At 46.6% G+C, this 27,860-nt stretch overlaps 1 protein-coding gene across 1 annotated transcript; it reads right to left on the reverse strand.

Annotated features, from left to right (window-relative positions):
- NPTXR (neuronal pentraxin receptor) lies at window positions 1–27,594 on the reverse strand. Its single transcript, XM_072656172.1, has 5 exons — window positions 26,712–27,594; window positions 7,484–7,709; window positions 3,745–3,992; window positions 1,238–1,417; window positions 1–373 (listed from the first exon to the last, which is right to left on the reverse strand). The coding sequence occupies exons 1-5, from the start codon at window positions 27,357–27,359 to the stop codon at window positions 137–139; spliced, it is 1,539 nt and encodes a 512-aa protein (XP_072512273.1). The 5' UTR covers window positions 27,360–27,594; the 3' UTR covers window positions 1–136.
- Between the last annotated feature and the right edge of the window lie 266 nt (window positions 27,595–27,860).

Here is a 27,860-nt window from a genome sequence, read left to right on the forward strand (position 1 = left end):
TCTAGAGTCTAGCAGGGAAGGGTTGGAGGGGTGGGGGTGGGGTGAAGGGAAGAGATACTGCCCACCTTGTGCTCCTCTGGGGAATGGCCTAGGAAGGAGGAGGGGGAGGCTGGGGCTGCTGGCCCTCCTCCAAGCCTCATGCCTTGGCCTTAGCCTTGGCCTTGCTCTTGCAGGAGTCAAAGGGCATCTTGGCCGCACCCCCAAAAGCCTCTACCAGCTTGTCATCCCAGGGGATAATGTTGCCCAACAGGGGGGAGGTGCAGTTGGCAATGCCCAGGATCTGGGCTGGAGTCAGGATGTGGTCCCACAGGTTGAACTGGGCGATCTCGCCCACAAAAGCCTGGGTGGCATCAAACCGGCCGCCCAGTGTGTCCTGGTCAGAGGACGAAGGGGGAAATGAAGAAAGGAAGGGAGAAGCAGGGTGAGGGAGGAGAGAGACAGATACAAATTCAGTTAATACAGCACTGTCCTTGGTGCCAGCTTTTCTGGAGTGAGCAGCAGGGCTTTGTGGGAAGGGCCCAAAGTCAGAAACTGAAAGACCTGGGTTCTGGTGTCAGCTCTGTTACTAACCCATTGTATGAACATAGGGAAATGACCCCCTCCCCACGTGTGTCTTACTTTTCTCATCTGTAAAATGAGGCTGTTAGACTATAACGTCCAGGGCCTCTTTCAGCTCCGACTTTAGACATCCTAAGGGCTTTTCCCCGATCTAACATTCCCTGTTCTGAACCCCTCCCAGCCCTGACACTCCTTGTTCTAAGACTGCTCTCAGTTCAGACACTGCATGTTCTAAGAACCCTCCTAGCTCTGACATCTTCATGTGGCTCCACAAAAATGGTGTGTACATCATCTAATAAATAAGTCAGAGTACTTGGAAAACCTTAGAAGGGCAACTAAGCTTGGAAGAATCATCACCGCCATTATTTATTATTTTAATAACACAGAGGTTTCCAAGGCTTAGTCCCTGCTGCTCCTTTCTCCAAAAAGGCCTCTCCTTCTTTCCTCCCTTTCCCTCCTCTCCTTCCCCACTTTCTTCCCCCCTTCCTCCCTCTTTCTTTTTTCCCTCCCTCCCTCCCTTCCTTTCTTCCTTCCTCCTTCCCCTTCTTCCTTCCTCCCTCTCCCTTCTCCCCTGACTCTCTTTCCTTCCTTTATCCCTTTCCCCCTCCCTTCCCTCCCTTATTTCCTTCCTTCCCTCCTTCCTTCCCTCTGCATTTCCAAGGACCTAAGTTCTCCTCACCTGTTCCTGCCCCAGGATGATGACCCCATGAGGCTTAATGGGATGCCAAGAAGCCAGGTTGTCACTGGAGCCACGTAGCTGGCCATCCTGGTAAGCTGACCACAGGCCATCCCTCGTGGTCCATGAGATGCAGATGTGGTGCCAATGCCCATCCTTCAGATTCAGTGGTAGCTGGGCTACCTGGGAATGGACACAAAAGATCCCTCCATTAACAGAGGCTCCTGCCCATGGCTGATACTCAGGTGTTGACCAATTGACTTCAGCACTTCATTGAAAACCTCAGAGCTAATGAGGACGTTGGAGGACATCTATTCCTCCTCACATCAGAACTAGTCCTCTCTATGACATCCCTGATGGGTGGTCATCTAGCCTCCAGTGATGGGGAACTCACCACCTGTACAGGCAGCTCATGTCTATTTAGGGCAGTTCTATTTCTTAGGAAGTTTTTCATCATATCAGGAACTGATTTCAAGAAACATCTACTGAGTACTTACTTGTGAGGGACCAGGCATGGTCGGGGGGTGGGGGTGGGGTGGATTCTATTTGTTCGTCCTTCCTTGCTGAAGAAGACCATGCCATCAGAGAAATGATGACATGACTTGCACTTGACTTTGTTTTGAGTGAGAGAGGGCTGTGCAGGTCACCAGCCTCACTTCTCCCCCAGGGCCATCTGAATACAGTGACCAGATATTCATCAAGATGACTGGAGATGACCCAGGATGAGGCAATTGGAGTTAAGTGACTTGCCCAAGGTCACACAGCTAGTGAGTGTCAAATGTCTGAGGTGAGATTTGAACTCAGGTCCTCCTGATTCCTGCACCAGTGCTCTATCCACTGCACCACCTAGCTGCCCCTTGGTGGGGTTCTATTGCTATGGGAAACTCTTAGTATAAAGTTTCGTTCCACTGATGATTTACCCCAGGCAGTAAATAGAGAACTTGTACTGCATCCATCCTAAGTACTGTGGAAAGAGTCACAGATTTTGATTCTGAGAACATGGGTTCAGATCCTGGTCCTATGTGACCCTGGGCAAGTCCCTTTCCCTCTCCAGGTTCAAGTTTCCACGTCTATAAAATGAGGAGGTTGGCTTGGAAGGACTCTGGGGGGAAAGTTCTAGGGGAAAGTGCTTTGGAAGCTGTGTAGCATTAAGGAAACGTGGGTGGTTGGTTGAAAGCCCCGGGTCAGAGATCAGCCCAGTTAATTAGCATAAATCCATCCCCTGCCCTAGCCCTGATACCGCCCCTCCCCCGGGAGAGCAGATGTACTCCAATGTCTGAAGCTAACCAGCCAGACTCCATGGGGTACCAGGAGACTTCAGTAAGGAGAGACAGTGTGAGTAGCTGGCTTTTTGCTCCTCTTCCCCCACTCTTCTTAACCACTGAGGACTCCCTGTTCAGCATGAATATAAAACATCCTTCCTCCATCCTTCCCAACACTATCCTGCCCACCCCCCCCTTCCCCCACCACACACAGCCAGACTGCCCTGCTGGAGAGGAAATAATCCTGCCTTCCTTGGGGCAAAGGAGATGACAACTCTTGAAGAAACTGGAGGCTTCTGTTAGTCACCTCCCCCACATGCTTCCCTGGGAACAAGAGGAGAGCAGGGGTCTGCTCTAAAAATGGGTATCAGATCTGGCAGAGAAAAGAGAGAGGCAGTGGAATAGGAGATGTCCAGGTAGTTGGCTGGAGGTGAATGGCAGAGAAGAGGACCCTTCCTCTCTCTTCTCTTGGTCTCTTTCCCCCCAAACCCCTTTCTTCTCTGGTCCTTTCCTTTCCTGTCTCCCTTAGGTACCTATCATGGTGAATAGAACTCTGGACTTAAAAGTCAGGAGAGATCTGGCTTTGAATCCTGGCTCTAAAACTAGTTAATTTTGTGACCCAGATAAAGATAGCTTGAGCCTTGGTTTTCTCATCTGCATGCTAGGGATGCCACTACCTGCCTTATGGGACAGTTGTAAGGAAATCACTTATGTCCTCTGGAGTGATAAACTTACCTGAGCTCATCTGGGTCCTTCTCCTCTCCAACTCCTTTCCTCCTTGGCTCCTGGTCCCCTCCTTCCTCAGCCTTCTCCACACCTAATCCTTTTCGGAGGACCTCCTCTACTGAGTGCTCTTTTCCTTCAGCCCCAACCCTTCCAGCCCCTCTTCCTTCCTCAATCTCTAGCTACGTTTCTTTTCTCATAGGCTGTCTTCCAAGCCTAGAATGCACTCCTTTCTCATGACTGCCTCTCGGAAACCCTGGCATCATTCAAGTCTCCCCCCAAATACCATCGTCTCCACTCTGCTTCCTTTGGTCCCCTCGGATGCTAATTCTCTCACCACCAAATGACTATGATTTTCCTTTGTATAGATGTTGTGCTTACTGATTTGTGTGTATATCTTCCTTATAGAATGAAATCTCCTTGGAAGCAGGGCTTATTTCACTTTTTTTGCATCTCCAGTGCCTAATATACAGTTGACTTTTGATAAATGCTGACTGAACTCCATTCCACTCCCCAGCTCCTCACCTTGTCATTGATGAGCATCTCCATGGGATCATGCCCTGCCTCCATCAGTACCATCTCATTGGACTGGCCAGGCACTGAGTAGGAGAAGGGCGTGCCTATCCCCATCCCCCCAGACTTGGACTTCAGCCACATGCAGATGGTAAAGGCGTATAGCTCTGGCAGGGTCCTGCGCACACGGGCATACATGTAATTATTCTTCACCGGGATGTTGATCTTGAAGGCATCTGGGGGGCTGTAGGCTGATGCCCCTGAGAACCAAAGGGGAGGGCACAAGAAGCAAAGAGAAATCAGGAGGAGGAGATGGTGGGTCACAGGGGAAGTGACAGAGGCAGACTCATCCTGACCATCCTCCAAGCGATTGGATACAAGGAGTTTGTCCATAAATTGAGGATGCCATGATTCTAAGACTCTATTTGGTCAAACAATCACAGACTCCTAGGAGCTCCAAGCTGGATGGGACCTCAGAGTTATCTCTAGATAAGACCAAGAGCTAAACTAGAATCTCCTTTCACAACACCTTCCACAACCAGTTTTATCTAGTCAAAATCCTAGATGATCTAGGATTATAGGATTCTAGTTACCTATGTAAAACTAGAATGTTTCTAGAGGTACTTAGTGAGCTAATAATAATAATATCTAGAATTTGCTTAATGTTTTAAAGTTTGCAAAACACTGTACATTATATGTTATCTTAATATGTTTTATATATTCTGTTAAATATTTCCCATTTACATGTAAATAATTTTAACATTCATTTTTACAAGTTTTGAGTTCCAAATTTTCTCCCCATCTTGAGAGGGGCAACAATTTGATACTGATCCTACACATGAAGTCATACAAAACATATTTCCATATTATCCAATGTATATGTTATATGTTTATATATTACATATATTAAGTGAATTGGTTCTATAAACATAAGCTCCTTGAGGCCAGGCTTTCACTTTTGTCTCTGCATTCCCAAGCACAGTGCATGGCACATAATAAGGATTTAATTATGGATTGATTGATTAACTTTCCACTGTCTTGTTAGCTCCCCCAACTCTATTTAACCCCAGACATCTGGATATTATCATTCTCCTTCCAACTGGAGAAAATCATGAAAACTGTGCTGGCTGTGTTCACTATGAGTTCATGTCGGCCAACCTCAAGTGGGTCCTCACTGCTACATGTCAACCCTTTTACTGGTCTGTTTCTTTAATGTTACACTGTTATTAATTGTGTTTTATGCTCTCTTGTTGACTCACTTGCACATTCCCCATAGCAACTGCTCCAAATATCCTTCTTAAAGTCCTTTCTCAGTGGATGGTCCTGCTTCCTACTTTACTGAGAAGCTCCAGACCATCTGTCATTATCTCTCCTCCTACAGATACCAAAACCTGTTTGTCTTCTATCTTCTCCTTTCCTTCAGCATCTGGGAAAGAGGTGGAAGAACCTTGACAAGACTAGCCCTTCTAACGTGTCCCAGATCCATTTCCTTTCTACTCCTCCAGGACGAGACTCCAAATAGCAACCACCTTCCCCAGTACCATTTAAAGTCTCTCCCTCAGCAAGGGCTGTTTGCTTCCTTCCTACAGATACTCAGAGGTCTCCTCAGTCCTTGCCCTGCCTCATTCCCCTCTAGGAAAAAAAAACAAGACAAAACCCTTTCCTTGGTCCTGGGCCTCCTCTCAGGTTCCTAGTTCTGGAGCTGGCCAGCCATTCAGCCCAACTCCTTCCTTTACCAATGAGGAAACTGAAACCCAGAGAAGATCATAGATTTCAAGCTGTAAAAAGCCTCAGAGGCCATCTAGCCCAACCCCCTTTACAAATGAGGAAACTGAGGTCCATGGAGTTTAGCAACTTGCTCAATCACATAGCTAGCATCTAAGGTGGGTTTTGAACTTTGACCTTCCTGATTCCAAATTCAAATGCCCTCAAAGTTCCCCTTCCCCACCTCCACCTTCTTGATTGAAACTACTCTTTCCATGAGCTCCTGACCAGAAGATCCTAGGATTTAGAACTGTAAGTGATTCTGCTCATCACCTAGTCTTACCCACCTCCCACCCCCAATTTTGCAGATGAATTAACTGAAGCCCTGGGAAATGGCTTGCTTAAGGTCATACAACTAGTAAACATCAGAGACAGAATTTGAACCCGGGTCTTTGACTTCAGAGCTCTCTCCTCAGTAGCCTGTTGCCTCCCAATGACCTTTACCCAGTCCTCTTTCTCGTCAATATTTTGGCAGCATTCATCACTTGGCCAGCATCTCCTCCTGGCTAATTTATCTCTCTTTCCTTGCCTTCTGGTCTCTCTTGGTTTTCTTCTTCATCAGTCATCTTCAATGCTGCTTCTTTCTCCCATCAGTAAGTGTGGCTATCTATCTCCCAAGACACTAGCTTTTTCTCTTTCCTCTCCTTAGGCAATCTCATCTAATTTCATGACTTCAAGGATCACCTCTATGAGGATGTCTCCCACACTATAGCTCCAGTCCTGACTTCTTCCCTGAGCTATAAATCTGAAATCTCACCCGACTGTTGGACAGTTCCACCTGGACAGCACCTCAAACTCAACATATCCCAAAAGTAAACTCATCATCTTCATTTGAAAAACAAATGTATATTACTAATACTTTATGCATTTATGTCATTGCCATTTACCCATCATGCCCTTCTTTTTGACCCCCAGCCCCAACTGAGCAAAAACAGAGACCCAACCTCCTGACACTGTATACTTTATCCTGTCCCAGTAGTCCACTACCTCTCTGCTGTGGGTATGGGAGGAGGCACGTTTCATTATCCCTTCTCCCCAGCTTTTCCATTACTCAATAAATTTATCCTCTTTCCCCAAAATCCTTTTTCCCCATCTTCCTACCTGCCCTAGCTCTGTTGAGGTTACTGCTATTCTTGAGGTCACTCAGGTTTGAATCCTTGGAATCATCTCTGACTTCTCTCCTACTCATTCTCTATCTCACCAGTTGCCAAATCTCCATTTTATCTCCACAACATCTCTTCCATGTCTCTTCTCTCCACTCATGTCACCATTATTATAGATCATGCCTTTATCACCTGGAGTATTGCATTAGCTTTCTAAGTATACTAGGCTATATCCATCATCCTGAATCTCCTCTCTTCACATAATTGCCAAAGCAATCTATTTAAAACACAAGAAAAAGCCCTGACTCTGTGGTCAATTGGACCTGGTTCAAATCCTCCCTCTGCCCCTTCCCCTCCCTAGGCCTCAGTTTCCTCATCTGTAAAATAAGGGGTTTGGAGATGGTCCTCTAGGTCTCTTCCAACTCCTTGAGGATTGATTTTTACCATTCTTTGTATCACCAGTGCTTAGCACAGAGCCTGTAACACAGTAGGCACTTCATAAATGCTTATTGACTAACAGACTGACCATTCAACACCAGACATCCCCTTGGCAAGACTGGCCACTTGCTACATGTCTGCCTAGACAACTCCATTTTAAAGTTGGGAAAACTGAGGCCCAGGGAGGATAAGTGACGAAGCTGTGGTTCATACTCCATCCCTCTGTCTTTTTGCTAGACTGAATCATTCCCTTTCCTGCCCACCAGCACCTAGAACATCAATCCATCTTTGTGAAGCCTCCCTTCCCCCTTGCCATCTCTACTTTGCTCCTGACATCAGACATCCCCACACCAGTCCATGGCTACCCAAGCAGCCTGGGACCTAGCCAGTGCTTGCTGCTCCCTGCCCCCAATATCCATCCTTGGTAGTTTCCCTCCAAGTCTCACCATGTTCCAGCTCTGCCACCCGGTCCTGCAAAGCACTCAGCTCCTTCTCTACTGCCTGCTGCTGCTTGTGATTGCTGTTACTCAGAGAAGAACGCTCCTTCTCCAGGGCCATGACCTTGGACAGCAGCTGAGCCTCCAGGGTCTCCATCTGGGTGTGGAGAGGGTCCTGAGCTGGGAGGGGCCGGGCTGTAGTGGTGGAAACGTTCCCATGGACTGGTAGCTCCTGCTGTATGGGAGGAGAAAGAGACAGGAGGGAAAGTCATTGAGAGCCCACTTAACAACCTCTGTTCTGACATCATTACCTTCTTCATCATCATCATCATCGCTCTCTTTTGACAAATTTGCAAAACATTTTACCTTCGACCAGTGGTACGATATCTAGAGCCTCATCCCTTCAGTCATAAAGTCCTGAGCTGGGTCTTACCTTGGACATTTACATGCTGTGAGACCTTGAACAAGTCACCTAAACTCTGGCTGGTTGTTTCCTTATTGGCCAAATGGGAATAACAGCCCCTCCCTCCCCAGAGTTGTTGAGAGGATCTAACGAGATATTTGTAAAATCCTTTCAACACTATAGAAATTCTGGCTCTTATTAACGTTATTTTATCCTCACAACAGCTCTGCGAGGTAGGTATTATTGATATATATATATATATATTTAAAATGGTTATATTATGATACATATATATCATCTGTCGCATTACTTCAGCGTCTTTTTAAAACACTTTATTGACATCTTTTGATTTTACATCATTATTATTTCTGACTATATTCTTTAACTGTCCATTATATAAAAAAATAAAAAAAAGAAAGAAGGAAAAAAGTAATTTTTCAGAACTCACCAGTATATCAATGGGGTATGAGAGTTTACACACAGTATTCCATGCCCATAGCCCTCACCCTCTTCTCTAGTATCTTTTTCTTTCTAACTTTTCCAAATCCCTTTCACTGACACTTGAGTTCTCTAAGTATTCCTGTGAGGTGGATGGCTTAGGGAAGATTTTAACCATTTTACAGATAAGCAAACTGAGGTCTGGAAAGCAGAGTGATTTGTCAAAGATGGCAAAACCCAGCCCAGAGGCCAGGTTTCCTGAGCCTTTGTCAAAGGCTTTTTGCACTAATTCAGGTCCTGGGCCACCAAACACTTGTTTAACCCTTGAGGAGCTCCATCAGCAACCCTTTCATCCTAATGCAGGGATAGCTACTACCTGAGCAGCTTCTGTCAGACTGGGGGGAGAGGGAGGCAGAATGAGGACAATGATTCTAAGTGTTTGGACTAGGAAGGCCCTTTCCAGCTTTAATGATCTATGGTTCTTATAACTCACATTTATGTGCTGAATTATGGGCAATAGAAAGACAGCTTCTCCAGTGGCAGTCACAGAGCCTCTGCTTGATGGGAGATCTACCCCCTTCTGTAGTCAGTGTAGGGACAATCACCCTAGAGCTGGCTTTCTCCCTTCCTTCCTTGATTCCTTCTCTCCCTCCCTTCTTTCTTTCTTTCTCTCTTCCTCCATTCTTCCTTCTTTCCTTGCATATTTCTGTGCTGGAATTTGATACCAGGCACTCTTTCTACTGTACCATATAGATTCTTCTCCTCTTCTCCCAAACATGGCAGACTAGAACTAGTAACCTATATGTGCCTGGCATTCACTTCCTTCTTAACCCCCATTTCTCAGTAGTCAGTAGTTTACTTCAAAGCTTTCTGTCCCTCTCCCTCCCCTTTCCCTCTCTCTCTCTCTCTCTCTCTCTCTCTCTCTCTCTCTCTCTCTCTCTCTCTCTCTCTCTCTCTCTCCCTCTCTCTTCCTTTCTCTTCCTGTCCTTCTATCTCCCTCATCCTCTTACTTTCATCCTCCCTCCCTTACTTTCCTCTCTCCCTCCCCCTCTGTTCCTCTCCCTCTCTCCCTTTATTTATTCTCCCCACTTCCTCTTCTCTTCCCCTTCTCTCCTCTCTCCTTCCCTCCATGATTTCTACCTCTTTTTGAAGGCATAGAGGGCTCATTATCAGCCAGAATCATTAAGAGGATGCTTAATAATTCAGCACACTTCTCAGAGACTAAGAAATCCTTTCTGTGTCTTTCCATCCTTCCTTCCCTCCCCCCACTCCCTATGGGTCCAATGTACTTTCTGGTCCCCAATTTATTCCTAGTTTCCAGCAGGCTGGTAGAACTGACATTGCTCCAGTAATTCTGACCAGCTGGTGTCTCCCTGATGGAGCCTCTTGTCCCAGCTCCAGCCTTGAGACCATGTAGGCAGTCCCAAGTCAGGAACTCAAGGTGGGAGGGAGGATGGTACTGTACAACAGAGGGCAGGACACTGATTACTTCTTGCCCCTTGTGATGCCAAGAACAGATGGGAGGGAGGAGAAACTGAAGTAGACAGAATGAAATTTTCCTCAGTCTTCTTGCCCAGGCAGAGTTCAGAGCTCTCTCTACTGGGAGCCACAAAAGTAAACAAATAAACAAAATACACTCAGGCAGGGGCAAGACTAGACCCCAAAGGACAGGGTTCTAGGCACAGTTCCATCGAGACAGAAAATCTCAGATCATTGCATTTGAGGGCTAAGAATTCAAAATCCTATGTAGATGAAGTTAGGGGTGGGGGTGGGGGGGTGGAGAGTTCATTTCATTCACCAGAGGCAGCAAGACAGAGTACAAAGTGGTCTGGGAGGAGGGGTTACTAAACCTGGGTACTATCTTTCTAAGACATAATTTACTGTGACATCTGGGCAAATTATCCTGTTTCTCCTTATCTGTGAAATGGTGATAAGAGTCCCTCCCCCACCTCCTTCCCAAGCATATTATGGGAGGGGAGGAGAGTAATTGTAGAATCCAAGATCTGAATGTGGAAGAAGCCAACCTCCCCGCTGTGTCACAGTTTAGAAAGCTGCTTCCCAGAGAGGTGAGATGATGGATTATTTAGGACTTGGATCTAGACCTACAGGGAACCTCAGAGGCCCCTGGGCCCCTGTTACAACTTTCCACCCTCATTTTACAGAGAAGGAAGGAAACTGAGGCATAGAGAGAGGAAGAGACTGAGAATCATAGATATACAGCTGGAAAGACCTCAGAGGCTATCTAATCTACCCTCCTCATTCTACAAATGAGGAAAGTGAGGCCCAAAGTGGGGGTAACTCACTTGAGCTCATACAGGAAAGAATGATCAGATGTGGGATTTGGACCTGATTGCTCTGGTTCCAGAGCCAAGACTCCCTTTAACACTGTGCCCTGCCTTGTGTGAGAGCACATAAACTGTAAGCATCATACACCTGTGAGGGGTGATCGCTCCCTTTCATGGGACTGCTACTGAACCATCTGGAGCTATGCCCAAAGAGCTAGAAACTGTGCATCCCCTTTGACCCAGCAATGTCACTGCCAAGTCTGGATCTCAGAGAGATCAAAGGAAAGGGAAAAGGACCTGTTTGTATAAGGGGATTTGTAGCAGCTCTTTTTGTGATGGCTAAATATTGGAAATAGGGGGGGATGCCTATCCATTGGGAAATGGCTGAAGAAGTTATGGTGCATAAATGTGATGGAATACGATTGTGCTATCAGAAATGACAAGCATAAAAAAACCTGGAAAGACGTATGTGAACTGATGCAAAGTGATAAATAGTAACCACAATATTGTAAACATGATCAACTATGGAAGACTTAGCTACTCACATTCAAGTTAATTTCAAAGGCTCCATGACGAAACTTCCTATTCACCTCCAGAGAGAACTGATGAACTCTGAAGGCAGGTTGAAGTAAACATATTTTTCTTTGCTTTTCTTTTTGCAACATGGCTAATATGGACATATGTTTTGCATGACTTCACATGTATAACTGATATAATATTGTTGGCCTTCTCAATGGATGGGGAAGAAGTAAGACAGGGAGAGAATTTGGGATTCAAATGTTTAAAAATGAATGTTAAAACAATTAATTTTTAAAACGGATTCCTATCAGCTCACATGTATAGATGTACACCCCTTTGTGTAAAAGATACATTCCTAAAAAGATTGGGTGAATCAAATCTGCTTCAAAGGCTCTTTGTTGGCATGCATTCTTAGAATTAGAGAATCCTGGAGTTGGAAGGGACAGGAGAACCCATCTAGTTTCATTCCTGTCTTCAGGTATGAAGCAAAAATCTTCTCTGTAGTAACCCTGACAGAAGGACTGATCTGGCCATTTCTTGAACATCTCCAGAAATGGGGACATCACTAATTTCACAAGTTAATGCTATTGCATTGTGAACTGGTTTGAACTGTTGCAAAGTTTCTCTTAATAGTATGCTGAAATATCTTTCTTGTCATTCCCCCACTTCGAGCCTTCACTTCTGAGATGATTTTCCATCCACATATCTTGTAGGTATATTTTTGCATTGTTCTTTTTTCCTACCCCCTACTAAGCTGTGAGCAACTTGAGAGCAGAGACCATGCTTTATATCCCAGTGCTTGGCACAATGCCTGACATATAGTAAGTAAATACTTAGCAAATGCTTTACCTGTCCAAAATTTAAACTCCTGATATGTTCCTCAACTGGGCAATGGCAGAACAAGTTATGAATGCGATGGAATGCTATGGTGCTGGAAGAAATAAGGAAGGGGAAGTTTTCAGAGAAACCTCGGAAGACATATATGATGAAGAAGGAAGGGATCAGAACCAGGAAAACAATTTCCCTAGTAACAGCAATATTGTAAAGATCAACAGCTCTGAAAGCCTGATGGTCAATGCAATGTCCAACCAATGTCCCAGAGAACAGACAATAAAGTCTGCTTCCGATCTCCTGATGTTCTCTACGTGGTGCTTGACTAGGCGTGTTTCACATAAAGGTTTTGTTTTTCTTTTCTAATGGGAGGGGAGGAGGGGAGGAGGAAAAATGAACGCTTGTTAATTGAAAAAAAGATGATACAGGCTATAAGCTCCTTGAGATAGAGGCTTTCATTTTTGTATTAATATCCACAAAACCTAGCACGGTACCTGGAATAAATGTTTTGTCTCTAACACTTGTGCTAGTCTTGAGAGTCAGATTAAAGGAATCCCTCCTCTTAATGGGGAGAAGGGAAGTGTCTTCTCTTTCCTCTTCCCCTATACCCAAGAATACGATTCCTGTCTTTTCTTAATTTATTTTATTTGTTTTTTATTGTTATTGGATTAGTAGACCTGCCTAATATCCTTATTTGTTGCTACAAAAACCTAATGAAATGCACCCTCATTTGAAAGGAGGGGCATAGTTCTACGAGGGGTTGGAAACAGAGCCCCAAAAGGAGCTTAGCTTAGCCTACCATCAGGTAACTTTCTGGCTTAGCTAGTTATTGTGACTAACTCAGTGCTAATGTTTCTATGTTGACAATTTGCCACAGGTGCTGTCAACTTCCCTAGTGCCCTGGGGAGGCAGTCCCTATTGTCCTACCCTGGTTACAGCTCTTCCCTCAGAGCATAGAGCTCTCACAGAATTTTGTTTGGGTGTCTCTGATGCTTAGACAGTAATATCCAGAAGCAGAAAATCTCTAAGCTAAAAGGGACCTTTAGGGTCCTCTAGTCTAAACTCCTCCTTTTATAGATGAGGAGACTGAGGCCGCAGGTCACATGAGATTTGAAGTCAGGTCCTTTGACTCCAAAATCCAGGGCACTTTGCAATTTGCCACAATGTCTCAATAGTAGATATTAGCAGTAAATAGTCTTTAAAAGTTGTTGAAGACAAAAAAAAAAATCAATCTTCCTGCTGCCATCCTGGTGATGAACTTCTTTAAATATAGCTAGATGGAGTATGGGATAACCCACATCTAGGCCTAGGACCATAGAACCTTCTGGATTGTCTCAACGCCATGAGAAAGCTTCAAAGCACTACCTGAGTGAATGACACCTGCAATCTGTGATTGCTTGGAAGCCAGAGGATCCAGATTCAAGTCCTACCCTGGACTCTTGTTCCCTTGTCATTTTCAATTGTGAGATGTTACTTGGATTAGATGGTCAGCTCTAGACCTTTCCTGAGGAGGCATTTATCTGTAAAATGAGGGGGCTTGGACTAGATGACCCTCAGGTCCCTTCTAGCTGTACAGCTAGGGTTCCATGAGCCTGTCGTCCTCCATGAGAGGGGTACCTCCACCAATGCAGATTGAAACCTACCTTTGTCTACTCATCATTAATAGCATTCATCCATGATTTCGCCCCATGATACCACTACTAATAATTAGCTTACATTTATATAACACTTGGCTGTTACAAATTGTGCTATATAAATGTCAATTATTAGCATGATGATTAGTCTCATGCTGGTAATATAAGCAGGAGAGGCTCTGGCGTAGGGGTGGAGGGAGAAAAAGTGGCTAGCTGGAGCACACCATGCTCCTAACTGTGGTAAACTGAGGGAGAAGCCCTTGGGTCCCTGGTAATTTCCCCTGAGACCATAGGACCTATTCATCAACTAAATGCATCCTGTCTGAGAGAATCTGGCTGATGCCTGCTTTGGCTTTGTGTGTCTCACTCTGGGCCATCTGTTTAGAGCAGGGGTCTTTAATCTGGGGTTCATGGATGGATTTCAGGGGGTCCAAGAACTAAGATGGAAAAAATTACATCTTTATTTTCACTGGACTCTAATTGGAATTCAGCATTTCTTCCAATTATGAATGTCGGCAACAAACCAAAATAATGCCAGTGGTGTCTGGGACCTTGTCACCAAGAGAAACCACAGATCTTTTCTGGTCATACTGTAGCTTACTGAGACCTTTGAACATCACATATGCTATTGTTACCACTCCTTTGAAATTACTGCAGTTATGAAACCCTCTGTCAGATTAAATAACATTAAGTTACAAGTTTGTTTTTTAAATATTTTGACAACTGTATTTTGATATAATTTGTTTCCTCTGCAATCTGATTTACTTCATAATTTAAAAACACAATTCTGAGAAGAGGTCCATAGGTTTCCTCAGACTGACTGCCAGAGGGGTCCAGGACATGAAAGAGGTTAAGAATGTATATGTATGTATGTATATAAATGTATATGTAGAACCTATATCAAATTGCATGAAATCTTGGGGTGGAGGGAAGGGAAAGAAAGGGAGAAAATTTGGATCTCAAAATCTTGTGGAAGTAAATGTTGAAAATTAAAAATAAATAACACTTTTAAAATCTAAAAAGAAAGAAGAAAGTTCTCAATATTAAACAATATATACTGACCGCTTTAGAGTTTTAAAAAAAAAAAAGATCCCTGGGTCACAGATCATCTCTAAGGTTCCTTCCATCAATCACTCCTGGGTTCTAAGGACCTTCCAGCTCAGAACTCTCTGTTCCAGAATTGAATGAAATATTATTTGTAAAGTGTTTAGCACAGTGCTTGGCACATAGTAGGCAGCTAATTAATGCTTATTCTATTTCCTTCCCTGAGGTTCCTCCCATTTCTGACATTCTCTCTGAGATTATAGGACTCAGAGCTGAAAGGGACCCTTTTGTTTAACACTTCTGCTTTACACCAACAGGTATGAAGGAATAAAGCAACTTCACTGGATAAGTGCATTGGAGAAAGCAAACACCAGGTGAGAGGACCAAGGGTGAAGAAGCCATTTCTAATGGAGCAATCAGGGAAGGCTTCCTGCAGGAGAGGATTTAAAGGCTGGGCAGGAATTCAGCAAAGGAAGATGGAGAGAAAGGGACAAGCATTTTGGGTCTTGCAACAAGGTGAGTGAAAGCAAAAGCAGACCAGCTATGAAACAAGGGCATTAGCAAGCCCCCATGAGAAATTGGCTGGAATGATGATGATGATGAAGATGAAGATGAAGATGGTGATGATGATGATGATGAAGATGAAGAGGATGAAGATGAAGATGGTGATGATGAGAGAATTTTCACAGACATGATGTCATCGGATCTTCATAACAGCAAAGGAAGGGAGATGGTGCAGGGATGGTTGTCTCCTTGTTTTGAGAGGAGGACCCCAAGAAGGTTTAAGTAGCTTGTTCGAAATCACAGAATCACAACATTTTAGAGCTGGGAGGAGCCTTAGAACATGGAATATCAGAGCTAGGAGGGAACTTAGAAGTGGCTATTGGTTAGATCTGGGAGGAACCTTAGAAACTGCAGAATTGTTCCCATCCCTGATTTTATAGGGGAGAAGTGAGACCTGGTGCCTTTTTCAAGGTCACAGAGAGATTCAAGGTAAGAACTGAGACTTTCCCAGAATCAATGACTTTCAGAGCTGGAAAGGGACCTCAGAAGAACCACCCTGTTCCTGAAGTCCAGATGCCCTCTGTTATGCCCCAGAAAAATGTAGGCAACTGTTTTTGTAAGACCGAGATTCTAAGTGTTCTAGGTTCCATCTCGGATATAACTTTGCTTGAACCAGATCTTCTCACTCCTCACCCCCTTTGAACCAAGGCTGGCCTCTGCCCAAGCCAGTCTGGAAGCCTGGTCACTATAAAGCTGAATCAAATCCCCAACTCAATGGAAAAGCCCACAACCCACTCAGGTTAGTGAAGGTGCAGAGATGGTTCAGCAGCTGCTGTTGGGAATGTGTCTGACTTGTGAAGTCTGTTAATTTCCCTCTTGAGGACCTGACCGTCTGCAGCATCCATTGATCTGGAAATCTCACCCACCTTGCTGCATGTAGCTGATGGCTACAGAATCCTTACTTCCTTTCTGAGCACCAGATCAGCCTTGCCAATTCCCTACAAAAAATCTCCCTCTGCCTGGATCTCCTTCTCAAAACTCAGGCTCAGTCCACAGAACCTCAGCTTCTTAGCTGCTTCCTAATTCCCATGCTGATGTAGAGTCTGGAAGACCTCAATTTGAAATCTGTCTCAGACACTGTGTGACCCTGGGCAAGCCACTCTACCTCACTGATCCTCATTTCCCCCATCTGTAAAATGAAGATAATAATCCCTATAATGCCTGCTCTATACAGTGGTGTTAGGCTTGAAGGAGATGTCTCCAAAGTCTTGGTGCTGTTTGAGCTACTAAAGATTGTGCTTAAGTCTCTTGTGTTCACACCCCCTGGGATCCCTTTATTGTTCAGAGACTAAAAGGTATGTGAAGGGGTTTCCACTGGACCAGAGGTTTCCAAGGTCTCTTTCAGCTCTATCACAGAGAGGTTTTAATGTCCTTCCTAACTCAGGTTCCTTCTCTAAGCTCTATCCAGGCACTAATGTTCCATGTTCTAAGTACCATCCCAACTCTGACCTTCTGTGTGCTACCAGCTTTTTCGGCTCTGACATTTCAGCTTAAAAGCTCCTTCTCAGCTCTGACATTCCCTTTTTAGGGTTCTAGGGTCCCTCCAAGCTTTTATACTCTAGGTTCTAAACCCCCTCTGACATCTGACATTTCCTGTTCCAAGATACCTCCTAGCTCTGACATTCCCTGTTCTAAGCTCCCTCTCAGCCCTGATATTCCCTGTTCTAAGGCACCTCCCAGTTCTGGCATTCCATGATTCCAATTCCTCTTGCAAGGATTTAACTGAATGTATGCTCACATAAGAGGTCTGCAAAGACAACCTATCATTTCTGACACACACAGAACCCAGCTCTCCTCTCCCTAGCATATCACTCCATCAGTCACTCCACTCTCACTCATGGGGAGAAACAAAGAAGCAGTAAAGGCAGGGCTGTTGGCTGTTCAGGAGTTGGCTATTTTGTTCCTACCACCTGCCAAGGTGGGCTGGGAAGATTTGTCTGGGGAGGAGGTGGGAATGGGGGGTTGGGGTTGCTGGAGGCAGGTGGCATTTGGCCAAACCAGCCTGGGAAGGCAAACTCATCAGATCCCATTCCCCTGATCCAAAATCTTGGCATCTGGAGGGGAACATGGCACGGGACCTCTCCCCCACCCCCTGCCAAATTCCCCATCTGCCATCCCAGTCTGATGCTCACCAGGGTGGAGGAACTGACTGTCTTCCAGAAGAACCCACTCAGAGTTTATGAAAAGATGAGAGGGGGTGGATGGAGAAGAAGGGAGGAGAAAAAAAACAACACTTTCTCACCACGCACCTACTAATGGATTGGAAAATCTGGTTCTGCTTGGCTTCTTCCTGGACTCCTCCAACTCCTTCCAGCCTCCCTTCTTTCCCCCTAGCAAGGGACCAATGTACAGATCGAACATCTTCCCAGTTCAGAGTTTGGGAAGCTCCCATGTGTGGCCAAGCTGGGAGTCAGGAGACTTGGGGACAAAGGGTCAAATCCCAGATCTGCCACTTACTGCCCACATGACCTTGGGCAAGTAACTCTGCCACCTTGGACCTCAGTTTCCCCATTTTTAAAATAAGAGTTGGACTATCAGGGGTTCCTTACATGGATTTCATAGACTGTGGACAGACTTCAGGGGACCTGTGAACTTGAATGGAAAAAAAATAGATCTTGATGTCCACTAACTGAAATTTAATTTTTCTTTTTATTATGTACGTAAGCAACAAACTTGATTCTGAGAAAGGGCTCTCAGGCATCCCCAGGCTGACTGCCCAAAGGGTCCAGCACACAACAAAAGCTAAGAGCCCCTGGTTTACTAGATGTCCACAGAGGTCCCTCATAGTTCTCCATCTAGTATTCTCTGATCAAATGTTTGGAAAAGATCTGAGTCTGAATACTAACCTTGACATGTCTTACCCGGCAACCACAGGCACGCTAATTTACTGATCTGAGCCTTAGTTTACTCATTTGCAAAATGGGGATAATAATCCTTGTAGCCCTTGAAGTACTGCTGAACTAGGAGTGGCAATCCTGTCACTACATATGACCTTGGGTAAGTCACTTACCCTCATTGGGCCTCAGTTTCCTCATCTGTAAAAATAGGAGAATTGGATTAAGGAATCATCTGTGAGGCAGGAAGGTACCCCAAAGACAAGGAAACATTAGGACTAAAAAAGAGAATATACATACACTGGCTACAATAATGGGGATGAAATAAAAGGGAGGTAAACTGTGAGTTACCCAGCAATGATCCTGGAGACCAGTTAATGAAAGCACAGCCCCTGCTCTCAGTAGAGCATGAGTCTTGAGGGTGGGGTGCTCTATCCACTGTCCCACCAGCTCAAACTATAACAGTGTGCTTTTGTTTCACTGTTTTTCTTTGTTACAAGGACAGGTTCGATCTGGAAGAGAGAAATGGGAGGTTGGATTTCCAGGAATGATAATGATCCAAGAACAAAAAAGGATCAATGAAATGTATTTTTAAAAATGGAAGTGGGAGACACGGACAAGAGGTAGATTTAAACTGGTATGGTTTTAATACTGATGCCAGATGCAGCTATAGCAGGTCCCACCCTCTTCTCATTGTCTCTGATTTAAGGTCACCCCTGGGGGACCTTCCCCCACATCCCACCCCCAGTTCTGACATTCAATGCTCTAGAGCAGTGGTACCAGATTCAAATAGAAATAGATCCTGCAGGTTGCATATTGATTTAGAAAATTCAAATTAACTTGGTGTGTACTGTATTTTTATTTATTTTATTAAACATTTCCCAATTACATTTTAATCTGGTTCTACTGTAAGTCTGACCCCCTGAGCTCTGCTCTGCTCTGATACTCAATACTCTAGGATGGCTCTCCTATTCCCATCCCTACCTCTGAGATGCTATTGCCTATTCTGAGGTCTCCTCTAACCCTGGTATTCTCTATTCTAAGTTCCCTCTCAACTCTGACATCCCCTGTTCTAAGCTCTCTTCCACCTCTGGATCTATGATCTTATGATCTTACATATAAGACCTTTGGCAAGAAAGGATAGATGTTCTTATTCCTGGTTTACAGATAAAGAAACTGAGGCCCAAATGCCTCACATGGTCACTAAGCAGCAGATCCAGAACTTCCTAGATCAATGACCAAAAGCGGCTGCCTCTTAAGGTAGTGAGTGCTTGAGTGGCAAATGGACATCCCATTTGTTGTGGGCCTGTGATTCCTGCTCAGATACAGGTTGAGTTTGACACCCTCCCACGTTCTTTCCAGCTCAGGCATTGTTGATTCTCATATGCTTTTAGGCATTTGGATGGCTGCCTGTAATTCTTTACTAGGCTGGACCTCTCCTGGCAGAAGCCCTGGGGCTAGAGACTTTTCTAAGAAAGACAAACAGAACCCTTGGGAATGGACTGTAGTGAGGAAGGGAGAGGAGAGTTAGCAGTAGCAGCAGCTTCCTAAAGTACTTTCAAACTTCCAAGCTCTTCCCTCCTAACTGCTATGGGAGTCAGGGGATACAAGTCTTCTTAATTCTCTTGGACAGATAAGGAGACCTACCCAGGGCTTCCCAGTCCCAGTCCAGGGTTCTTTTAGCACCAAGCTTCCAGATTTAGGAACAAAGGATGTCAGAGATGGGAGGAAACTTAGAGATCATGAAGTATAAACCCCTCATTTTGCAGGGGAAAGGACTAAGACACAGATTGGGGAAATAACCCATTTGGGTAGCGACAAAGCTAGCCTCCTCATATCAAGATGGACGTTTTCCAGGAGTTCTAAGGAGATTTACTCTATTCAGATCAGAGATTCGTAGACTGAGAGCTGAAAGGGAGACCTTAGAAAATAAAGTGACTTGCCCAAGGTCAAACAAGTAGGAAGTAACAAAGTTGGGATTTGAAGCCAGGTCCTTTTAGTCCAAACCCAGTTAGTTTACTTCCTAGTGTCCAACATTACCCAGGTCATAGATAACTCCCCAAGTTAACAAGAAAACTCAGCATCTCGTACTCTTCCCCCCTCCATACCTACCTCCCTTTTCCTTTCCTGGTTGGAAGCTCTGGGCTTCTGGCCTCAATCTAATCAAGGTTGGGAAGGGGGAGGGAGGAAAGGGGAACAGAGAGGGCTGGATTGATTTCCCCTGCCTCATCACCCAATTCCAATTTGGAACTGTAATTAAAAGAAGATGAATGGGGCCTCCCAGAGCCCAGGTCTAGCCAGCTCAGGATAAATGGATGGGTGAGAGCTATGGAACAGTGGTGGTAGGGAGGATGGGGCAGAATCCAGCTAATGCATAAGAAAGGCAGCTACATCAGCTGTTGGGACAGAGGCAAAGAGGCCTCAGACACCCCACCCCTTATGTGCACACAGGGCTTTCTGGAGGGTATCAGAATGTCTGATTTTAGAAGGCAAGTCCAACTCCATCATCTCAGATGAGGGGAAACTGAGACTTCAGGAGGGAGAAGTGACTGATCTTATGGACTCACAAGTTAGTGGCAGAAAAGCAGGTCTCTTAGCACCTTCCCTGGTATTTCTCCCCTTCATAGTAATTTTCCCTCATTGGCTTCCCCAAATTCTCATCCAGCCCCTCCCATAAATTGATGAGGACTAATTTATTCCCTTTTCCTTCAGTTGCTACCTCTGGAAGGTCAGGGTTAAACTCACTGGAAAAACAGGTAATAATGCAAGAGGAAGAAAAAGAAAGAAAAGAGGACTGGAGAGTGGACAAACCCCTGTTGGCTAGTTCCCCTAGTGGTCCATGCCAATGGACAGTGTTTGGGGGGGGTGGTCAGGCTGTGGCAACATGGTGTGGTGGACTTGGATGTTCATTGTGGTCAGTAAGTCACCTCATCTCCCTGGGCCTCAGTTTTCTCATCTGTAAAACAGGACAGTAACTGTCCTTAAACCAAATTCTCCCAAAATCATTGTGGAGCTCAAATAAGAGAATGCATATTCACAATTCATTTGGCAAACTTTAAAGCTCCATAAAATGTTAGTTGTTGTTATTACAGACAAGATCCTAGAGCTGGAATATCTGATCCAAGCTTCTTTTTTACAAATAAGGAAACAGGTTCAGAGAGGTTAATGATTTGACGAGCTTGACAACCCTCCTAAGCAGCAGAGCTGATAGATGAGTCTAAGTTCTCTAAAGTCCAGAGATCCCTCCACACTGCCTCTCCTGGGATTTAGAGATCAAAGGTAGCTCATTTTACATACAAAGAAACTGAGGCCCAGAGAGTCAAATGGAAAAACCTAGGATTCAACCCCAGATCTCTCACCTTTTCCTACTTTGCGTTGCTCACTCCCTACTCAGAAGGGACAAAGGGGCAGAATCCATCTGCTTCCATCCTCATCATCACTCAAGATGAATATGGCACCATCCCATTCCATGAAGTGAGCATCAGTGCAGCCCAGTCCCTGGCTCTGTTCCTTCCCTGGCAACAATCTCCTCCCCTTTTGCAGCAAATTTTGAAAAATAAATCAAAGTAAAATCAATGGATCTCAGAAAAGACTCCTCTAAACCCCCTTATTGGCTCAGCTCCTCTTCAGATTTACCTGAGTTCTGGGAGAGCCTGGGGGAGAGAAATACCCTTGTGATTTATCCTGTGGCCCCAGTCCTCCAGAGTTATCTCTGCAGGAGACACACTGACCAAAACATAATTATAGTCAAGAGCCAGATGTTAAGGGAATTGTTACAGTCAAAAAATGCAGAACTTCAGGAAAACAGAAAGTCAGAGGATGGAGGGCCCTCAGATGCTACAGAGGGAGCATAGTATAGGGTTGAGTTTGGAATCACAGGCCATGGATTCAAAACCTAGCTCTGCTATTTAAAACTTGTCATTTCTCTGAGCCTCAATTTCCCTATTGCTAAAATGAAGGGACTAGACTCTTGGACCTCTAAGTTCTAAGTCTGTGATCCTGTAAATGTGGAACATCACTGCTGGGAAGAGCCTTAGAACAGGGGATGTCAGAGCTGGGAGGAGCCTCAGAACAGAATCTCAGAGCTTTGAGGGCTTTTAGAGATCCTCCAGCCCAATACCCTGATTTTACAGATAAGAAATAAGCCCTAAGGGGGCCAGGGGTTTGCCCAGAATTGCACAACTATCCTTTCTTTTCTGTTATATCAGCAAAGCTTTCCTACTTCAAGGTTAAAAGTTAGAGAATGTCCAAACCTCAGAGAAGAAGGGGACGCCAGAGACGCTCTGATACTGAGCAGGGCTCTCACTAAAATCACCAAAGGGCCATGAAAGGATAAGCACCTCCTCCCATGTCAGTCCCTTCTCCTTTGGGTCACCTGCTCAAGACACCTCCATTCTAGTACCAGCTCTGTGCCTCACTAGTCATGTATGCTTGGCTAAGTTAGGTCGTTTTTCTCTGAGTCTCAATTTCCACATCTGTAAAATGGAAATAACAATATCTGCCTTTCCTGCTTCAAGGGATAGGGCATGTTAGATGATCCTGCCTTCAGAAATTATTTGTGAGCAGCAAATGGGTGGAAGGGGTTGGTATTGTTAATGACATTAATTCTCTTACCCAGTTTCTTTTTTAGAGCAGAACTAAACACTATGCTCTGGTGAATAGAGGTACCCAGAGCTGGAAATAGGAAGTGTTGTCTCCTGCCAGGGTCATAGACTTAGGACTGGAATTAGGATTAGGGGTCCATGGCCTCTTTCACTGAGTCTAATCACCTCATTTTACACATAAGGAAACTGAGGTTCAGCGACATTAAGTTACTCTCCTAACTTGTGAGATTCTGAGGCAGAATTCAGAGCCAGGTCTTCCTGACTCTAAGCCCTACTCACCACACCATGATTCCCAACCTAGAACCTATCTGGGATTATTCCTTTCACACTCTATCCGGGCAAAAATCTGAATCATGACACAGAGATAGGGGTGTCCTGAGCACAGTATATCCCACCAAATCCTGGGCTTCATGATCTATCTCCAAGGCTTGTGTTCCCAATAGAGAAGAGAAACAGATTTCAAGAAGCAGCTTGGAATGGTCAGAAAGAAGCCTAGACTTAGAACCTGAGGACCTGGGTTGAAATATGGTCTCTGCTATTTGCTATCTGTGTGTTCTTGGGTGGATAATTTCCCCTCCCTAGGCCTCAATTTCCTTTCAAGGTTCCTTTCAGCTCAATGATCCTTCCATGCTTCATGAGGATTTAGGACCCTGGGGGCCATCATGACATAGGGAGATTTAGGCCCAAAGTCTCCACCCAGAGTTTCCTTCAGAAACAAAGTCCAAGAGTCCTGTTTCCAGCATTATCTCTATGTACCCACTTTCTGATTCTGCCAGTTACTAGCTCTCTATGTCTCTTCTCTCACCCTCACCTCTTAGGACAAGAAACCTGCCTCACACTTTCAGAAGGTATCAGGCCTGGGGAAGGAAGGAGAGAAAAGCCAAGTCCTCTTGTAAGGAGGTAACATTGAGGCCCAAGGTTGGCCAAAGTCCACCATGATCATCTACCTGAAGTGATGTGACATAGGTAGCAGGTCCTGCTGGGAGGGCCTTTCCAAGCCAAATCCTGGAGGCATTGCCAAGTGTAGGCTGGGAATGAAGCCAACCCCTTTCCGGCTCCATTATCTTGGGATGCCCAGGAAGGCAGGAGAGCCAGGAGCAACCCACCAGTACCATCTGCATGCTGCATGTGCTGTGGGAAGTGGGGAGGAGGAGAAGGAGAGGAAAAAACCTATTCTTGGTCTCCCTTTCCTTCCACTTGGAAATTGGGTGCAGCTCAAATTTCCAAAGAGGCATCCAAGCTTTCAGTGGTATCCACTCATGTAGGAACTTTGGCAGGACCAGTACTACACATTGATGGAGTAGAAAGCCACTTGCTGAATATGTAGAAACACAGAAAATCCCATGAATCTTGTCCCCACCTGCTCCATCTGGTGACAAAGCTTTTCACTCTACAGTGAGAGAGCTAAGGAAGGGCCATCTCTAGATATCTGTCCCCCTGGCATGTCCATGCTGTTCCTGGAATATTCTCTTTCCTCACCTTGTAGAGTCCTAACCGCCTCCCAAGGTTCAGTTCAGGGTGACCTCCTGAATGAGGCCCTTCCTCATTCCACTACCTATTTTTAATGTTTTAATGTTTTCCTCTCCTCCTCCTTCTCCTCTCTCATGTTTCCCATCGCCCTTTCCTCTTTCTCCTCCTCCTCCATATTACTTTGTACTGACTTATCTGTGTACATATGATATCCCCACAGTAAAATATAAGCATCTGGAGGGCAGATACTGTCTCCCTTTTATAACTGTATCTCTAGCACCTAGCACTTTTATTGTCAGGCACAGTAAGGTCCCAGAGGGAAGGGGTTGTGTTTATGTCTTGGTATCTTTAGCACCTAGCAGCACATACCTACTCTATATCTAAAAAATGCTTGTTAAATATCAGTCTAGTGGACTTAATTCCCTTCTGTGCTTAAAACTGGAAGGACCCATAGAGATCACTTAATAATAGCTCACATTTTTCTAGGGATTTAAGGTTTGCAAAGCATTGAAAATACGATCTCATTTGATCCTCCCAGCAACCCTGAGAAGCTAGGTGTCATTATTATTTTCATTTTATAATTGAGGAAACTTTGGCAGGCAGAGATTGAAGGCCTTGCCCAGGATCCCACAGATGAGAAGTATCTGAGATCAGATCTGAACTCAGGCCTTCCTGACTCCAGGTCCAGTGCTTTACTCACTGTAATACCTAGTTGCTTCTGAGCCAGAAACGTTATCTGTAAAACAGGGATAAATCATCTCCTTTCAAAGTTCAGTGCCTTGCACAAAGGAAGAGCTTAATAAATGTTTGTTAAATTTCGAAGCTTTGATTCCCCAGCCTCCAGCCTGCCTACCTATAAAAATGTAAGGAATTAGAGGAGGCTTAAATTGCAAATCCTCTATTTAACCCTGAAGGCAGGGACTTCTTCTATAACACAGAGATTTCTTTGTGTGAGGCTAGTGATTTCCTAAAAGTTCAATGAAATGAATCACAGAAAGATAGATTTAGAGTTGGAAGCAATCTTAGAGGTCATCCATTCTAAGCTTTTAAAAGGTGGAAACTGAGGCCCACAGTGACTTGTCCCAAGTGACTTGCATGATGTCCCTAAGGTGTCAGAGTCAGGATTGGGATCTGAATCCTCTGGCTCCAATTCCCATTCCTGACCTTTGAACCCACTCAACTGAGAAGGAGGCCTGATGGGACAGAGAACACTGGGAGCTTGGGGGAGAGGAGGAGTGAGGGAGGAGTGGAAGGAGGCAGTCAAAGACAGGGGCTGTACAACTTTGCATCAGGTATCAAAGACCTGCAAGATGCCTGGAATAGGAGGAACCAAGTCCAACCCCCACTTCATATAGATGAGGAAACTGAGGCCCAGAGAGGCAAATCACTTACTTAAGGTCACACAGATTGTGGCAGAGCAAAACCCAGGTTTTAGGGTTTGTTTTTTTTTTTTGTTCATTTTCCCTACTCTACCAAGATACACCACGGCAAGGTAGGTGTGTCTCTTCATCTGTAACTTGATAATAAGACTATTATTTGAGATAGTCTGATGTTCCGTGGCTGCTGTGACCACTCCTTAAATGCTCTCTACATAAATGGCAGTTCTTTCTCTTTCATTCCCCTCCAGGTGAAGGTTGTGCCGTATCTTTTTTTTTTAACCGTCTCTCTTTTCCCTGAGAGGCCATTCTGCGCGCACAGAGAGAGGAAATGGGGAGGGAAGTCCATTGTCCAGAGGCAGGAGGCTGGAGGCAGCAGTCCCTGTGAAATCCCGGGCACAGAGCCCAGTATTTCTCGCTCTTAGCTCCTTCTCCCTAGGGGAGGCAAGGGTAGTGGCTGGCTCTGAGATCATTCAAGACCAAATTCTCAGCCCTGCCCCTCTGGGGAACTAGCAGGAGCCCCGAGAGGGGACCTCTTGGGCTCTGCCAGCTTTCCCTAAACCTTAGTCTGCTCTCCAAGGCAGCCTCTGGTCCCTCTGGCCCCACTAGGGAGGGCAAACAGGGAAGGATGGAGGAAAGGGATTTCTATATGGAGGCTGTCCTTGGGGTCTTCTAACAGACTCAGTCCTGCGCCAGCTCTCTTCCACGAGAAGGGAGTTAGCAGGAGAAGACCCTGGACATCCCAAGGCCTCCCTCTAGTCCTTGGGGGATCCCGAAGCTATGAGGATTTAGAACTAGCCCAGACCTTAGAGATCTCGCCCAGGCCCTTGCATTTTACAGAGAAGGAAAGTGAGGCGTAGATAGCGAGGAGGGGACTTGCCCAAGGTCACACAGCGGTGAGAAGACTAGAACCCTATTCTTTCCCTCCAACCCTCTTTTCACTCCACAACCCGAGCTTAGTTCTGGCACCCCTGAAATGCGTTTGCATGGCAACCCTGCGGGGCTGCGGAGAGGCGAGCGCTCTGCAGACCTTGGAGAGCTCAAGCAATTCATCAACCAACTGGCGCTGAGGAGGCCCCTCCTCCTCCTCCGAGTGGGGCTCAGCGCTGGGCGCGTGGGATACAAAGACGCGAAGGCGCCTGCAGTCCCTGGCCTCCGGGAGGGAGCTCCGGGTCTGCGGCTTCTAAGCACGCGATTCTCCCCGGGTCCCTAAGCCCGAAGGGGCGGCCGCTCACCTCGATCTTCTCGATCCTTTCCTTGAGGGCGCGCACGGCCTCCTCCAGCTCGCGGACCACGGCCGGGGAGTCCCAGGCGGGGCCGTCGCTCATGGTGTCCTGGCGGCCCGAGGGCCCAGTGTCCTGGAAGGGCAGCTGCAGTCCGCTCTCGCAGCGGCCCAGCTTGCCCGTGAGCTCGCGGATGGCTTCCTGGTCGGCCCGGATCCGCGCCTTCTGCTGCAGCGCAGTCTGCCGCAGCTGCTCCGCCGTGCTCTGGAGGGCCAGCAGCTCCTCCTCGCGCTGCCGCTGCTGCTGCTGCTGTCCCGCGCCCGGCCCGTCGCCCTGCACCGCCGCCCCGTCCGACGGCGTCGGGCACTCGGTGGCCAGCGGCGTGCACAGGAAGCGGCTGAAGAGCAGCGGGTGCTGCAGGGGCCGGGCGCTGGCCAGCAGCTCGCCGCCGCCGCCGGGCAGGGGGAGCTCTTGGGGCCCGGCCGAGCCGCCGGGCCCGTGCAGCGCGCTCAGGCTCTGCTCCGGCCCGGGGGGCAGCAGCGCCGCGGCTCCGGCGCTCGAGTCATTGTCGGCTGCCGCCCCGGAGGGCGCCCGGGCCGGGCTGGCCGCCGGGTGCACGCTGGCGATGATGCACACGATGGCACCGAGGAAGGCCAGCATGCCCGCGGCCAGCAGCACGGCCAGGAACTTCAGGGTGGCGCGGGCGGCGGGGGGGCCGCACGGCCCCGTACACGCGGGCTGGGGAGTGAGGGGGGAGACGGACTAAAGGACGGACGCGAAGGGACGTACAGGAAGCCCGGCACGCGGCTGGAGCTGCTGCTACTTCTGCTGGTGCCGCTGCTGCCGCTGCTGCCGCTGCTGTCGCCACTGCGCTGCTACCGCCGCCGCAGCTCTGAGCTCGGCTCTGGCTCTGAAAGGGAGTGGGAGACTGCGCCAGCCCCGCCCCTCTCCTCCCCGCCCCTCCCCTCCACAGCCCCGTCCTGCCCCACCTGCCAGGCCCACCAGCCTCGAGCTAGCGGCCTTGCGCCCCCGCCGCAGAGAGCCTCGCTGGTCTCTGCAATGGGAGGAGGGACCCCCACCAGAGAAAGGGGGACTCAAGGGCACCCCAGAGAACCCTCTCCTCCCTATCCAAGCCCAGGTATCCCTTTCCGGACTACAAAG

The sequence above is a fragment of the Notamacropus eugenii genome, chromosome 3 (genome assembly GCF_028372415.1).
Source record: "Notamacropus eugenii isolate mMacEug1 chromosome 3, mMacEug1.pri_v2, whole genome shotgun sequence".
Classification (NCBI taxonomy): domain Eukaryota; kingdom Metazoa; phylum Chordata; class Mammalia; order Diprotodontia; family Macropodidae; genus Notamacropus; species Notamacropus eugenii.

Excerpts from the sequence above, each read along its gene's own strand:
- NPTXR (XM_072656172.1), bottom strand. The coding sequence starts at position 27,359 with ATGCTGGCCTTCCTCGGTGCCATCGTGTGCATCATCGCCAGCGTGCAC. Across the intron at positions 3,993-7,483 it reads GGTGGCAGAGCTGGAACATG|GGGCATCAGCCTACAGCCCC; the intron begins GTGAGACTTGGA and ends TTTGGTTCTCAG. Across the intron at positions 1,418-3,744 it reads AGATGCTCATCAATGACAAG|GTAGCCCAGCTACCACTGAA; the intron begins GTGAGGAGCTGG and ends GTCCATTCCCAG.